The sequence below is a fragment of the Nomascus leucogenys genome, chromosome 1a (assembly GCF_006542625.1).
Source record: "Nomascus leucogenys isolate Asia chromosome 1a, Asia_NLE_v1, whole genome shotgun sequence".
NCBI lineage: Eukaryota > Metazoa > Chordata > Mammalia > Primates > Hylobatidae > Nomascus > Nomascus leucogenys.
Genome location: NC_044381.1, coordinates 49,910,478 through 49,928,097, shown reverse-complemented (window position 1 = coordinate 49,928,097; position 17,620 = coordinate 49,910,478). Strand labels below are relative to the sequence as shown.

General features: G+C 37.7%; 1 protein-coding gene across 2 annotated transcripts in view; it reads right to left on the bottom strand.

Moving 5' to 3' along the window:
• Window positions 1–1,380: 1,380 nt before the first annotated feature.
• The window catches only part of GKAP1 (G kinase anchoring protein 1), an 80,306-nt gene continuing 64,066 nt past the window's right edge, over window positions 1,381–17,620 (bottom strand). For both annotated transcript variants that reach the window (XM_030809502.1, XM_030809498.1), the window contains 5 exons: window positions 17,208–17,309; window positions 10,934–10,997; window positions 4,808–4,878; window positions 4,227–4,304; window positions 1,381–1,704 (listed from right to left, as the gene is read on the bottom strand). In XM_030809502.1, the coding sequence (XP_030665362.1) occupies window positions 1,657–1,704; window positions 4,227–4,304; window positions 4,808–4,878; window positions 10,934–10,997; window positions 17,208–17,309 (363 nt within the window). In that variant the 3' untranslated portion in view covers window positions 1,381–1,656. The remainder of the gene's footprint in view (window positions 1,705–4,226; window positions 4,305–4,807; window positions 4,879–10,933; window positions 10,998–17,207; window positions 17,310–17,620) is intronic.

The following is a 17,620-nucleotide window of genomic DNA, read 5'->3' as shown; positions in this document are numbered from 1 at the left end:
GGGTTCTCACTATGTTGCCCAGACTGGTCTTGAACTTCTGGGCTCAAGTGATCCTTACATCTCAGCTTCCTAAAGTGTTGGGATTACAGGCATGAGCCACCAAACCCAGCTACCAATACTCTTTCTATTCCCAGTGAGTCATGTTATTATTCCCAAGCCAAATTGTTTTTGTTTGTTTGCAATCTGTATACTTTTTTTTTCTTGTTTTACTGCATGAGGTAGGATCACCTGTACAGTATTGACATGGGGGAAGTGTGGAGATTAGACAACCTTGGCTTAGCTCTTATCTTATGGTGAAAGCATTCACAGACATTATTATTATTAGTTTTACAGAGACAGGGTTTCGCCATGTTGCCCAGGCTGGTTACAAACTCCTGGGCTCAAACAATCCATCCACCTCAGCCTCCCAAAGTGCTGGGATTACAGGTGTGAGTCACTGCACCCAGCCCTAATTCTTTTCTTTCTTTGTCATCCGTTCAGTGTTAAGATCACAGCTTACTGCATCCTTGACCTCCCAGACTCCAGTGATCCTCTCACCTCAGCCTCCTGTGTAGCTGGGGCTACAGGCACATGCCACCATGCCTGGCTACTTTTTTTTAGAGACGGGGTCTCACCATGTTGCCCAGGATGGTCTCAAACTCCTGGGCTCAAGCAATCCTCCTACTGCTGCCTCCTAAAGTGCTGGGATTACAGGCATGAGCCACCATTCCCAGCCCACAGACTGTTTTTCATTCTGCCTGCCTGGACTGCCTGTCAATAAATTTACAGAAAAAGTATCTACCCTCTAAAAGCTATTTCATGCAAGTTTTCTCAATCTCCAAACAATGTGATTTCAGTCTACTATCTATGGTAATTTTTGCTCTTGTTTTACCCACCCCCACCTTCATTTTTTTTTTTTTTTTTTTGAGACAGAGTCTCTCTACGTCGCCCAGCTCACTACAACCTCCACCTCCCAGGTTCAAGCGATTCTCCGGCCTCGGCCTCCCGCGTAGCTGGGATTACAGGCGCACACCACCATGCCTGGCTAATTTTTATATTTTTAGAAGAGACGGGTTTCACCATGTTGGCCAGGCTGGTCTCAAACTCCTGGCCAGGCTGGTCTCAAACTCCTGGCCTCAAGTGATCTGCCCACCTTGGCCTCCCAAAGTGCTGGGATTATAGGTGTTAGCCACTGCACCCGGCCTAACCACTCCCACCTTCTATTTCCCCCAAGCATAAGCTACTTGAGGGTATCAGCCATATTTCATCTTGCATGTCCTATAGGGTTTAGTGTGCAGAAAGTGCTGAGAAAATTTTCACTGAACTGAAAGGACCCAACTGATTGGCTGTGCTGTAAGCAAAAATACTTTCACGTTTCTGAAACTTAACAAATCAAACGTATTAGTGGAAGAGTAAATTAATTTTATTGACTGATGAAAAACTAAAGTGATAAGAAGTATGGATAGTAAACAACCACTGAATTCTGCTGGAATTCTCTATTTCCTCTTTTTCACTTTAAGCCAAAAGAAATAAAATTATAGACCATTACGGAGCTAGTTGCTTTTAGTTCCTTCAACAAAAACTGCATAGTTTAGCAGTTGCACAGCATTAAATATATACAACTTTGCAAAATCCTGAAAGTTTTAAACTTTGTGGTGACTTCAAAGGCTAATGTAATCACCTACACTGGTCGGATTCAGAGTTTCTTTTCCCTTTTCTGCCACCCTGTAAAAAAAAAAATAGGGAAAATTATTTACGACATACCATTTTGGGACCACTTCATTTAAAAAATATAGACCAAAGGCATCTTGGAGTATGAGAAGGAAGCAATTTCTTTTTTGATTTTGTTGTAAATTTGAGTCTACATACTGCTACATTATTTTAATATGGTTATTTTTTATAAATGGTTAAGATTGGTTTTAGAAAAGTTACTTCTATTTGAGTAAGAGTCTTGCCTTAGTAAGCTCACCAATATCTTATTTTTTTTAGAACTCATTTTCACTGTTCCAGAATTAAAAATAAAGTTTTTGATCAATACTAAAATAAACAGTACATTTAATTTGTTCCATATGATCAGCAAATTTAGTAATTCAGTTCATTACCTTTTGGGTAATTCAATTTATAATTCAAGTTCTGTTGAGTTTTGCTCATATTAGCATTAGAAATTTGATTTTGTTCACTAGTGGATTGAAAACTAGGTTATGGTTTTCATATTGCTCAGTTGCATATATAAATTTGTATTTAATTTGCTCCATATGAAACATCATTTGTGGTATTTGACTTGAGCCAAGGAAAAGGAAAGGCAGCATAAAGGACAAGAAGAGTTTTACATAAATATTTTAACATAACATAACATTTTCTGTTTTATTCTGATTTAAAAAGCAAATACTCATTATAGAAATATGGAAAGTATAAATATGCAAAGAATAAAATTAAAATCATCAATAGCTACTCTACCCCCTTCAATTTAACCATAAATAATGGTTTAATGTATTTACTTTATAATAGTTGTATGTATAGTTTTTCCCATTTTTATAAACTATGGCAATGGTGTCCGAACTTAGTTGATCATCAGAATTACCTAAACAGTAATATTTTTAGAATTCTGACATCTAGGCTTTGTCCCACATCTATTTAATTGACTAACAATCTTTAATTCAAAGTTTCCAAATGATTCCAATGATCAGCCAAGTTTGGGAACTACTTTTTCTGTGGAAGTGCATCTCTTAAAGAGAGGTGGTTGTATCAGAGGCATATGGAGCCCAGACTCATTTGATAATGATGGCAGTTTCTCTTCATTTCTTTCATTCTTTTTCTGACTATAACCATTTCAACATCAACATTATAAAGCAAAATGAAACAACACTCGAGAATAAGAATGCTGTCATTCACTCCTGACCATATAAAAATTTTGCAAAGATTTATTCAGAGAAAAACAGTATAAATAGGTTTTTTGAAACAGGAGATGTGTAATGACATGTATTAAAAACAAGATTTCTAGTTAGCAGAAAAATAAAAATAAACTTAGCAAAAATATTTTTTGAAGCAGATACCCACCCACTATACATAAAACTCCTACCATGCTTCTCGATGAGATTTCTTAAAAATCCAAAACAACAAACACAGAAGAATCCTTTTCAAGGTCTCCCAGGTAAAGGGAATTCTCTTTCTGGGACTGATTCAATTTTAAAGCCAGGGCTAATCAACTGCTATGTTCTCCACACCATGAGTGGCTTTTGAGATTTTTTGGCTATGATTCCAGTTAATGTATTTTATATTATGATTTAGAAACACATATATATACACACACACATAAATATATCACACACACACACACACACACACACACACACACACACACACACACACACACAAAAGCACTGGTATTTTTAATTGCTTCATCCTGGAACAAACTGCTCAATGCTAGCTTGTAAATGCAGAAGAAATGATAGAATTAGAAAATTACTATTTTGCAATCACAAAAAAAGGCACAAATATCAATGGATGCTAAAGCCACTAGATGAAAAGGATATTCATACAATCTCAAAGTATCACCTCACATATTAATTATAAAAGGGAAAATATATATTTACAATGGAGATATCTAGGAGATATCACTGTATCCAAGTGATCAACCTTATAAACAGGACAATTGTCCTTTTGTGCCTTTCCCCAATATGATTCAATGGCATGTATGCTGTATCATCTATGTAGTACGAAGGATTTTATTTTATTTTTTTTATTTATTTATTTTTTGAGACTGAGTCTCGCTCTGTCACCCAGGCTGGAGTGCAGTGGCGCAATCTTGGCTCACTGCAAGCTCTGCCTCCTGGGTTCACGCCATTCTCCTGCCTCAGCCTCTCTGAGTAGCTGGGACTACAGGCGCCCACCACCACGCCCGGCTAATTTTTTGTATTTTTAGTAGAGACGGGGTTTCACCGTGGTCTCGATCTCCTGACCTTGTGATCCTCCTGCCTCGGCCTCCCAAAGTGCTGGGATTACAAGCGTGAGCCACCGCGCCCGGCCTAGTACCAAGGATTTTAATGAATTATGCTAGTTATTGCTGTATATACCAATGTCTAGAATAACATCTTCTACATTGTAAATTATATGACCAATAATAAAATTATCAATATATTTAGTGAATAAATTTTGGCTTAAGAATAAAATACTGCATTTATTCTCACACAGTATCTACTCCAAATGTATTATTTTGATAAAAACACTTATAAATTATAAAAGCATACCTGGTATTTAGCTAATTCTGCTTGTAATACTTTCACTTTAGATCTTTCTTGTTCTAATGCAGCATGAAGTGAAGTCACCTGTAACCAAATATTCAATAAGAAAAAGACATTTTGGGGTTTTTGGCAAATATTCAATTCTTAACATATTCACAATGATAGGTTTTTGACAACTAAATGGATGAGTAACAGAGAAGCTCCCCCCATAATTTCCATTTGGTATTGTACACAGCTCTATATTAAAGATGGGGCAAACTGTCCTGAGAGAAGAAGACAATAAGGATGTGAAGGACAGAAAAATAAAGCCCAGATACAGGGTAAGTTCTATCTGCCCTTTCTGTCTCTAAATTCATGGTTCATTAAAATACAGCCTTATCATCCCCCATTCTTCAGGGGAAGGACATACCTACCTCCTTTAGTGCTGTAAACAGAATCTTCATTCATGGGCTATTACATAATAATAAAGTATAATTTATACTACTTCCTTACAGTGTTGATGAGCTGTATTTGTTTAGTTACGTTTAATAATTCAAGACTAAAGACAGCCTAAGAAAACCAGTCATGTATGCTCCACAGTTCCTTACCTGAATAGTGAGCTCATTCTTGATACTTTGTGATTCATCAACTTGCAGAAGTATTTCTGCCTTATCTTTCACTGACAAAAAAGGAAAAACAGTAGCATAGATTTTCCAGTCACTCAAATACTTTAACAATACTTCAGGGAACTAAGACACAGTAGTGCAGTTAGAACAATGATTTCTTGTCATACTTAAAGAATCTACTTCTTGACCTTGCATAGCTCTTACTTTTCACTGGTAAATTCTTTTTTTGCTTGTTTGTTTTACATTTTCACCAGTAAATTCTGATCATCATCACCACAGCATTTTTTTCTTAGAAATTTTACATTTTCTTTTTTTTTTTTTTTTTTTTTTTTTTTTGAGATGGAGTCTCGCTCTGTTGCCCAGGCTGGAGTGCAGTGGCGCAATCTCGGCTCACTGCAAGCTCTGCCTCCCAGGTTCACACCATTCTCCTGCCTCAGCCTCTCCGAGTAGCTGGGACTACAGGCACCCGCCACCACGCCCGGCTAATTTTTTGTATTTTTAGTAGAGATGGGGTTTCACCGTGGTCTCGATCTCCTGACCTCGTGATCCGCCCGCCTCGGCCTCCCAAAGTGCTGGGATTACAAGTGTGAGCCACCGCGCCCAGCCTGAAATTTTACATTTTCTGTGGTGTTAAAATATTTATTGCTGGGCGTGGTGGCTCGCACCTATAATCCCAGCACTTTGGGAGGCTGAGGTGGGCAGATCACTTGAAGCCAGGAGTTGGAGACCAGCCTGGCCAACATGGCAAAACCCTGTCTCTACTAAAAAATATTATACAAAAATTAACCAGGTGTGGTGGTGCATGCCTGTAATCCCAGCTACTTGGGAGGCTGAGGCATAAGGATCCCTCGAACTGGGTAGGTGGTGGTTGCTGTGAGCCAAGATGGTGCCACTGCACTCCAGCCTGGGCGACAGAGAGAGACTCTGTCAATAAAAAAATACATATTTTTTAATTGCACAAATATGGTGCAAGAGTAATTTTTACATCTACTCTAAATAGGACAAGGATACAAGAAAACAAAATTTCACATATGGGAAAAACTTAATAAATACCTTGACTAACCTTAAGGCATGATTTTAAAAACAATTATGGTAGTCCACACCTGTAATCCTAGCACTTTGGGAGGCTGAGGCAGGCAGATCACCTGAGGTCAGGGGTTCAAAATCAGCCTGGCCAACACGGCAAAATCCTGTCTCTAGTAAAAATACAAAAATTAGCCGGGCATGGTGGCACATTCCTGTAATCCCAGCTACTCGGGAGGCTGAGGCAGGAGAATCACTTGAACCCATGAGGCGGAGGCTGCAGTAAGCCATGATCACGCCACTGCACTCCAGCCTGGGTGACAGAGTGAGACTCGTCTCAAAATAAATAAATAAAAACAATGTAGAGTGCTTTTTTGTTGAATTGTTGGGGTAGTGAGCATACTATAATGCCAACAAAATTATTATTCTCTGAATAAATTTTCACACCAATAAGGCAATGTCAACTAAATGTAGCTCATATGATCACAAATGATCATATGACATGTGTGGTCTCTTAGAACTATTCATTTTTTTCTAGACACTTCTCTCTCTTGGGGGAAGCAAGATATCTATACTTTGGCCCTATGTTTCCTAAGCTTCAGAAATTTTCACATGGCTGAGAACTTCCTTAACTCATGGTAATGGCTAATGTATGAAAAACTAGCTCCTCACTTTGAAAACAAACTAGGAGAGACTAGAGAGGTAAAATTGTAATGAAATTAGCAAAGGAGGAAAATGAGTACTGATATCACCACAGCTCTGCAATGTAAGATTGTAGTTCAAATTTATTTTCATAGTTTAATATGATAAGATGAAACACCCTATCAAGAATCAGTTCAGTCTCTCAAGAATCAACCTGGGAACTTTTACAAATTATGCTTTCTACTCCTCCATCCCCAGGATTATAAACACTTGCTGAAAACTAGTGATTTTAAAGAGTTATGTAATATTTCAATTACAATCAGTTCTCCTATAATGCTTGTTTTGAAAACACAAATTTGTTTCAATGAGGTTGATGTATTAGGTAACAACTTGAACATAACACAAATTTTCAATACACTTATGTACAATTTTATGAACAGAGAAAACCACACCCACAGGTACTCCTTGAATATCTACCAGCTACCTTGCTTCACTGTGTGTTAGGAACCACACCCATCTGGTCTGACAACTTTCCATCCTTCCACCATGTAGCAGTAACACACAAGCTGTAACCCTTCTGTGACCTACTTACCCACAAGCAAACTTCAGGTTTTCTTCAAGGTAAAGTGCTATATTTATGTAATATTTATGTATTTAACCATTTTAACATATGTAAAACTATGTTACTGTTTTTATTAGTTTCCCATCTTTTTTTCATGTGTCACTGACAACGTTTTTAAGTGCTGTGCTTCTAACCTCCCTTTTTCTCGTAAGTATTGTGGGGTTTTTTTGTTTCTTTGAGACGGGTATATTAGTTCATTCTCACACTACTATAAAGAACTGCCTGAGAATGGGTAATTTATAAAGAAAAGAGGTTTAATTGACTAATAGTTCCACATGGCTGGGAGGCCTCAGGAAACTTACAATCATAGTAGAAGGCACCGCTTCACAAGGTAGCAAGAGAGAGAGTAAGTGCTGAGCGAAGGGGGAAGCCTCTTATAACACCATCAGATCTCGTGAGAACTCACTAACATGAGAATAGCATGGGGGAAAGCACCCCCATGATTCAATTGTCTTCATCTGGTCCCACCCCTGACACTTGGGGATTATAACAATTCAAGGTGAGATTTGGGTGGAGACACAGAGCCAAACCATATCAACAGGGTCTCACTCTGTTGCCCAGGCTGGAGTGCAGTGGCAGGATTACAGCAGTCTCAGCCTCCTGGGCTCATGCGATCCTCCCACCTTAGCCTTCTAAGTAGCTGGGACCACAGGCGTGCACCACCATGCCAGGCTAATTTTTGTATATATAATTTTTGAGACAAGGTTTTGCCATGTTGCCCAGGCTGGTCTCGAACTCCTGGTCTCAAGCGATCCGCCTGTCTCAACCTCCCAAAGCTGGGATTACAGGTGATTACAAGTGTGAGCCCCTGTGCCTGGCCATCTTGTGTGATTTTGCAGAGACTAGTGATTTTTAGGAACACATGCTGCATTATTACAGAACTGACCATATTTACATTTACATTATAAGTGTTACAAGTATTTTCATGTAACGATCCTATATAAAATTCTACTTGGATTACTTATGCTATGGACACTGTTGTTACCGATAGCGATTTTTAATCTATTTTTGAGAGCAAGCTTTTATCAGTTAACTTTCTCAATTTCCACAGTGTTTTATGGGGAGGAAATATTATTTTATTTTTACATATTTAGAATTTATACATCCAATACGCAATGATACTCTTCATTTCTGCACTTAGAAATATATCTTCTAAATAACTTTTTTATTTTCATAATTTTGTTCATTAAAAGACCCACATGGAGATCAATAACATGCACAGGTCTAAATTAATCTCAGGATGCAGACATCTAAATGTCCAAATAATGTCTTTCCCCATAATTTTTTTTTTTTTTTGAGACAAAGTCTCACTCTATCAGCCAGGATGGAGTGCAGTGGCGTGATCTTGGCTCATTGCAAACTCTGCCTCCTGTGTTCAAGTGATTCTTGCACTTCAGCCTCCCAAGTAGCTGGGATTATAGGCAAGCACCATCACACCTGGCTAATTTTTGTATTTTTAGTAGAGACAGGGTTTCACCATGTTGTCCAGGGTGGTCTCGAACTCCTAACCTCAAGTGATCCACCTGCCTCGGCCTCCCAAAGTGCTGGGATTATAGGCATGAGCCACTGCGCCTAGCTTCCCCCCATCATTCTTTAACTTCTATTTGTGTAATAGTTAAGTTATAAAAAATATAAGGTTGAACCTACTTCAAGAGTATTCATGTTATGTTCAACTGGACATGATTTCTGATTTTTACTCATTGTTTGACAACTATTTTGTAATGTAGTTTAAATTTTGTTTGGACATTTCTATTCCAAGTATAGTCCTCCCTTGGTATATAATTGCTTGCAGGACCTCCCAAGGACACCAAAATCTAAAGATGCTTAAGTCCCTAATATAAAATGGTGTATATTTGCATAAAACGTATGCATATCCTTCTATATGCTTTAAATCATCTCTAGATTACTGGCTGGGCGCGGTGGCTCATGCCTGTAATCCCAACACTTTGGGAGGCCGAGGCGGGTGGATCACGAGGTCAGGAGATCAAGACCATCCTGGCCAACATGGTGAAACCTCGTCTCTACTAAAAATACAAAAAAATTAGCCAGACGTGGTAGCAGGCACCTGTAGTGCCAGCTACTCGGGAGGCTGAGGCAGGAGAACAGTGTGAACCTGGGAGGCGGAGCTTGCAGTGAGTGCCACCGCACTCCAGCCTGGGCGACAGAGAAAGACTCCTTCTCAAAAAATAAAAAATATAAATAAATAAATAAATATATATATATATTTAAAAAATGATCTCTAGATTACCTATAATACCTAATATGGCACAAATGCTATGTAAATAGCTGTTACACTGTACTGTTTAGGGAGTAATAACAAGAAAAAAGTCTGCACATGCACAATTTCAACAAATATATTTGTGATCCACAATTGACTGATCCACAGATGGGGAACCCACGGATATGGAGTGCTGACTATACCTTCACATCTGAAAACCATTTTTAGTATTTTGTTTTTTCATTTTTTCAAGGTGAATTTCACAATTTCTTAAGAGCTATACAATATTCACAAAAGCTATTTTTGGAGTTTCATTAGCATTTATTAATATGAAAACTGTTGATTATATTTAATTTTGTCTATTCAGAGAAAGATTTTCTCCTTTATGTCTTAATCTGTGTTTCTTTTGTGGTTTATAATTTCCTTTGCCTAAGTCTCATACTAAAAAATTAACATATATTTCCTTTTCTATTATGAATGTAAAATTTTCATAAAACTTTCAAGATAAGTGTCACTAGGTATATACACAGTGAGAAATGCAACTGATTTGGTGGGCTTTTGTATATCAGCTTTACTAATCTTATCATCTGTAATCATTTTTTCGATTGATTTCCTTGGCTTCCCGCTGGTAACCTCTTGTCAAAAGTTTACAGAGTAGCAGCAAAAGTATGAAGAGCGGTGGCGAGGGGAGAAGGAGAGAAGGAAACAAAAAGGAAAACCTAAAGTGATGACAGGCTGCCTCCTTCAATAACTGAAAAAGCAGAATCCTAAGCAAATGTTAGGCTTGTTTTCCCTCTAAATATAGTTCAGTAAGTTATAAGAATTGAAATTTTAAGAGTTTCTTTTACCTGAATAGTTATAAACTGGTATAAAACTAAGATGCTGTAAGAGTGACCTGTAATAATAACTTTATCAGTAACTATCCAGCTTTTTTTTTTTTTTTTTTTTGAGATAGTCTTGCTCTGTCCCCCAGCAGGCTGCAAGTACAGTGGTGCAATCTCGGCTCACTGCAACCTCTGCCTCCCGAGTTCAAGCAATTCTCGTGCCTCAGTTTCCCGAGTAGCTGGGATTACAGGTGTGCATCACCACTCCTGGCTACTTTTTGTATTTTTAGTAGAGACAGGGTTACACCATGTTGGCCAGGCTGGTCTCAAACTCCTGGCCTCAAGTGATCTGCCCACCTTGGCCTCCCAAAGTGCTAGGATTACAGGTGAGCCACCATGCTTGGCCAACTATCTAGCTTATATCACTCTGGGAAGCCTTTCTACTTTGTTGAGTCTTTTTTTCAATTTCTTTATTGGCACATAATAATCGTATATATTTATGAGATGCATGTGATATTTTGATACAGGCATACAAAGTGTACTGATCAAATAGGTATTTAAGATATCCAGTAACTCAAACATTTATCATTTCTTTGTGTTGAGGGCACTTCAAATCTTTTCTTCTAGGTATTTTGAAATATACAAATTATTGTTAACTATAGTCACCCTATTGTGCTATCAAACACTTTTGTTGAGTTGGTAAATCACATATTTGAAAAAGTACCTTCAGATATTATTTAAGATAAGTTTTTAATTACAAAAACATAAAATCCACTTACTTTCACCTTCCTGAAGCATTTTCAATAATTGTGCATTTCTTGCTTTCACTTCCTTATACTTTGCCTAACAGTCAAAGAAAAAAGATTTAGTTTTTTTAAAAGTAGTGATATAATTATTTACTGTCAACTTACAAAGCTCTGAATTCTAGGCTTGCTCAAAGATATAATTACTTTTGAAACAAACAGGATGGAGGAAAATGTATTCGGAACTATCTACAACTTAAATTGAGTCCCTGGCACAATAATATATATCAATATTATACGTGATTGAAAATTAAAGAAGAGAGGGATAAAAGTGGAGAAAACTTAGGATAATACTAAATTTTCCTAAATAATCTTCTTTTCTTCCTCAGATAAAACCCTTATACAATTCAAAATAATTTGAATGAAAACCAAAAGGAAATGAGCCACAGTTCTAAAGCAGTACTGTCCGGCAATATACTAGGACTTTCTACATCTGCTCTGTATTTGTCACTGTCCAATATGCGACTACTGAAAGAACACTAGCAATGTGGCTAGTGTGACTGAGAAAAATGAATTTTTAATTTTAAACTTTAATTTTAAATTTAAAATGTGATAGACTTGTAGTGGATATTGAATTTTATAGGGCAGTTCTCAGTTGAAGATTCACTAATCGTTTGTTATTTCACTAACTAATCACTGTTAAAATTTTTGGCTGGCATGAATTAGTACTTTACCCAAATATCTTTCAACTCTTTTTAAATTTCTCTTTCCAGATGGCTTAGCTTCTTCTCACATTACATAAATGATACAAGTATACATTTATGAACAGAAAGGATTGTGTTCCCACATTAATATCCATATTTTAGGCAATTTTATCCCTATGCTACCCTTATTAAACATGTCTTATAACACTCTCTGTATCACTTATTTACTTTTTTTTTTTTTTTTTGAGACGGAGTCTCACTCTGTCGCTCAGGCTGGAGTGCAGTAGCACAATCTCGGCTCACTGTAACCTTCGCCTCCTGGGTTCAAGCGATTTTTCTGGCTCAGCCTCCCTAGCAGCTGGTACTACAGGTGTGCGCCACCATGACTGGCTAATTTTTGTATTTTCAGTAGAGATGGGGTTTCACCACGTTGGCCAGGCTGGTCTTGAACTCCTGACCTCAAGTGATCCACCTGCCTTGGTCTCCCCAAAGTGCTGGGATTACAGGCGTGAGCCACTGCGCCCAGGCCTGAATCATTTACAAAGATTTAATACATTAATACATTAGAGAAAACAAAGCATTTAACATAGTATAGAAAAACAAAAACCTAAAGAAAACATTAACATAAGAAAAATCATTTTTTTTCCTCTCAACATACACACAGATATGTATAGAAGTCACCAGATTCAAATCTTTTTTAAAAACAAATTAAAATGTGTTTTAAGTCCAATAAAGATGGCTTTTACTAAATAGTACTCTGTCCATTAAATTGTTGATAAGTAAATAATGTTTTCTGAGTAATACTGCAGTGAATACAATACTGAAGTAAAGCACCATACTGAATATAAACGTAGGAAGACTGCTGAGAAGCTCAGAAATGAACAAGGGAAACCAGTCAAATGGAAACATAAAAACATAATGGGGGAAAACACATACACTCAACTACAACTATATTTGCTATGAATATAGAAATATTCATTGTGAATATGAAACTACACTCACTATGAAATTCCCACCCTCTGGGCTTCAACCTGTGTTAGTATTTCACCAGATTCTATCTCTGGCTGAAGCCTTTGTTCAAGGTCCAGATCAGTCTTCATGGAGGTACCTCTTATTCAAGGTTTAGGGTCTAAAATAGCTCATAAAGCAAAAATTGCAAATGAGCATGATTACCTGTGACAATTATTTGCACTGCTTAAAAACTGCATATATAAAAATATAAATGTATAAAATACCAGTAACATATTAGCTTATAATAAAGAGCACATATGAAATACATAACATTCTTGCTAGCATATTTAATTTCATGACAGCAAAGTTAATAAAATTAAATACACATGTGTTGTTACTGCACTGTGTCTAAAAAAGTAGCCATTTAAAATGCAACATATCCAAAATGAAATCTATTAGTTCCCATTCCCCAAACCAGTTAAAGACGTGCTCTTCCTCTTAACTCTATACTTATCCATTGTTTTAGCAGACTGTCTTCACTCCAAGCCTCAGCAACACGCATCATCATCGCAAATATCTTCTCAATATCATCCCACAGCAGCTGCGTCATTTTACATTCCCACCAGCAGTGAACAGGTTCCAATTTCTCGATATCCTTGCCAGCACTTGTTATGTATACATTTTATTTTAAACCACAAATCTTATCTCCTCCCTTAGGCTTTTTTAAAAATATATTTTTTAGGTATATACCCAGTAATGGGATAGCTGGGTCAAATGGTATTTCTAGTTCTAGATCCCTGAGGAATCGCCACACTGACTTCCACAATGGTTGAACTAGTTTACAGTCCCACCAACAGTGTAAAAGTGTTCCTATTTCTCCACATCCTCTCCAGCACCTGTTGTTTCCTGACTTTTTAATGATGGCCATTCTAACTGGTGTGAGATGGTATCTCATTGTGGTTTTGATTTGCATTTCTCTGATGGCCAGTGATGATGAGCATTTTTTCATGTGTTTTTTGGCTGCATAAATGTCTTCTTTTGAGAAGTGTCTGTTCATGTCCTTCGCCCACTTTTTGATGGGGTTGTTTGTTTTTTTCTTGTAAATTTGTTTGAGTTCATTGTAGATTCTGGATATTAGTCCTTTGTCAGATGAGTAGGTTGCGAAAATTTTCTTCCATTTTGTAGGTTGCCTGTTCACTCTGATGGTAGTTTATTTTGCTATGCAGAAGCTCTTTAGTTTAATTAGAATCATGCTGCTATAAAGACACATGCACACGTATGTTTATTGCGGCACTATTCACAATAGCAAAGACTTGGAACCAACCCAAATGTCCAACAACGACAGACTGGATTAAGAAAATGTGGCATATATACACCACGGAATACTATGCGGCCATAAAAAATGATGAGTTCATGTCCTTTGTAGGGACATGGATGAAACTGGAAACCATCATTCTCAGTAAACTATTGCAAGGACAAAAAACCAAACACCTCATGTTCTCACTCATAGGTGGGAATTGAACAATGAGAACACACGGACACACGAAGGGGAACATCACACTCCGGGGACTGTTGTGGGGTGGGGGGAGGGGGGAGGGACAGCATTAGGAGATATACCTAATGCTAAATGATGAGTTAATGGTGCAGCACACCAACATGGCACATGGATACATATGTAACAAACCTGCACATTGTGCACATGTACCCTAAAACTTAAAGTATAATAATAAAAAAAAAAAAGAACAGAACAGCCAACACACTATACGATGGAAAGGAGCAAAATGAAGTACAGATGATAAGTGGTGCTTAACTTTATTAAGCCAAGTGAACACTATTACTGAAAGTCTGTATCTAACAAAGGCAAATTACTTTGCTGTAATCATGTTCATGAGCTGTCTTGTGGCTGCCAGTCAGGGCCTGCCACTCATCTAAGGGAAATGAAAGCCTTGAAAATGTTAATTAGATGTTACAGCCTGATCAATATTGAAGAACCTTTAATTTATAAGTTTCCACCATTTTCTTTGCAATGTCCTCATGTGTTTATAAGAACAAAAGCCATGGAATTGTGGCAACATGAAAAGGTCAGCCTGCTACATAAATTCTTTTGAAATCTTAGAAAAAAAAATCTATTTTTTAATCTATTATTCATCTCAAGTATTCGTCTTTGACTAATATTAATTCACATAAAAATTATTTATTCAATGCTTGTAACGTGCCAGGTACTTAATAATTATCATGTCACTTACCTTCTAAAGATTTTTAATGCCCTATTTTGTTTTATTTTATTTTATTTATTTTTTCGAGATGGAGTCTTGCTCTGTCACCCAGGCTGGAGTGCATGGCACGATCTTAGCTCACTGCAACCTCCGCCTTCCAGGTTCAAGCAATTCTCCTGCCTCAGCATTCCAAGTAGTTGGGACTACAGGTGCGTGCCACCAAGCCTGGCTAATTTTTCATATTTTTAGTAGAGACAGGGTTTCATCATGTTAGCCTGGATGGTCTTGATCTCCTGACCTCGTGATCTGCCTGCCCCGGCCTCCCAAAGTGCTGGAATTAACAGGTGTGAGCCACCGCACCTGGCCTAAAGACCTCTCTAAAATCCAAACGCCTTCAAATTCTGAACCCAACTCATATCTGCAATCTCAACTTCTAGTTTCCTATTTCTCTGAATGTCAGCCACAATGTACCTTCCATCATATTCCCATGCCTTTGTACACACAATTCTCTCTACCTGGAAAAATCACCTTTTCTATGAGATCCTTACCAATTTTTGATAGCAGCAACTCATTCATTCCTTTGTCTGTTCTTCTGGAGCACTCTGTCATATCCTACACTGTACTGAAACTATTTACATGTTTATCTTCCCCATTAATCTATAAGCTTCTTGCTAACTCATCTTTGTATTCCCTGTGTCTAGTACAACAAAAGCAAAGGGAAATGTAAATGAAAAGCTAAGGTAAATGAATGGGTGCAGTCAAAAAAAGTTTTAGTAGGGATGATTCTTAAAGGCATGCGTAGAAGAAGAAGGGAAATGTAAGAACCATCAGGGCTGGAACTTGATTTATTTTTTTTCACTACCACATACACAGGGCGCAAAAAGTATCTGGCACATTATAGGCACTCAATAAATAATTGTTGAGTGAATTCATATTAGTAAAAAGGAATGGTACTTGATATGAATAACAGATTTAAAAAATAGATTTAAAAAAAAAAACCTAAGGGGAGAGGTACAATTTGTAGTCAAAAATACATTGTATACATCACAAGTGCTGGAAAGGATGTGGAGAAATTGGAACCTTTGTTCACTCCTGGTGGGAATGTACAATGACACGGGTGCCATGGAAGTTTGGCAGTTCCTCGAAAAGTTAAACGTGGAATTATATAATCCAGCAATTCCACTCTTAGGTATGTACACACCCAAAAGAACTGAAAGCAAGGACTCAGATACTTATGCACCAGTAAACAAAATATATACACACAATGAAAAATTATTCAGCTATAATACGTGATGAAATTCTGACACATGCTACAACGTGGATGAACCTTAAAAACATTATGCTAGGCCAGGCACAGTGGCTCATGCCTGTAATCCCAACACCCTGAGAGGCCGAGGCGAGCAAATCACAAGGTAAGGAGTTCGAGACCAGCCTGGTCAACACAGTGAAACCCCGTCTCTACTAAAAATGCAAAAATTAGCCAGGCATGGTGGTGCAGGCATGGTGGCACGCACCTGTAGTCCCAGCTACTTGAGAGGCTGAGGCAGAAGAATTGCTTGAACCCGGGAGGTGGAGGTTGTGGTGAGCCACTGTGCCACTGCACTCCAGCCCGGGCAGCAGAGCGAGACTCTGTCTCACAAAAACCAACCAAACAAAAAAACCACATTATGCTAAGTGAATACGCCACACATAAGAGGATAAACACTGTATGATTCCACTTACATGTGGTACCTAGAATGGGCAAACCCATAGAAATTAGAGGTTACCGGGGTATGGAAAATGAGAATGGGGAGTTCTTTGTGGGTTAAGAGTTTCAGCCTGGGATGACGAAAAAGTTCTGGAAATAGACAGTGGTGATGGTTACACAATACTGTGTAAAGGTACTTAATGCCCCACTGAACTGTACACTTTAAATGGTTATGTTACATGTATTTTACAACAACAAAAATAAATTATACTATGTGTAAACTATACCACAATAAAGTGGATTTTTAAAAAACAAAATACAACCAGGCATGGTGGCTCACGCCTGTAATCCCAGCACTTTGGGAGGCTGGGGTGGGCGGATCTCTTGAGGCCAGGAGTTCGTGACCAGCCCGGCCAACCGGGCATGGTGGCTCATGCTTGTAATCCCAGCTACTCAGGGCAGGAGAATCGCTTGAACCCAGGCGGAGGTTGCACTGAGCTGAGATCACGCCATTGCACTCCAGCCTGAGCAATAGAATGAGACTCCATCTCAAACAACAACAACAACAACAACATAAATAAATAAATAAATAATCATTCAGACTTTAAACCATTAATCAAAGAGTTTAAGAACATAAAAATTAGAATGACTATTCCCATGATTGCATATTAAACATATTTACATATAAGAAAAACAGAAAACGTGAAAATTTATAGAATTATTTTCTTTAACAACAGTAAATGGACACAAACCTCCCACTGAGTGATTACATTTTTCAGCTTCTGGATTTCAGCATCTTTCCTTTCAAGCTCTAACTTTAGTCTTTCAATTCTTCCATCTTTCAGAACCACTTCCTGAAAAGAGAGAAACAACACTTTAGGACTTTGATTATTCTGCTAATCCTGGTTTATAATATTCCTTTGTGAAAAGTTTAAGGGGAAAAATTCTGACCTTAATTTTCTGAGGCCACCTTATGCTGCTGACTACATTTCTACTTTCACTCAATTATATAATCCTAATACATACAATGCAAGCAAGGAAGTATTTACAATTAACCCAAACATACTGACAAACAATATCAGAGCTTTCAAAGGATATTTCTATCCTGGAACAAACATATTAAAAGTGCTCTGTGACAAGTTGTTGTTATTAGTCTATCTTAAAA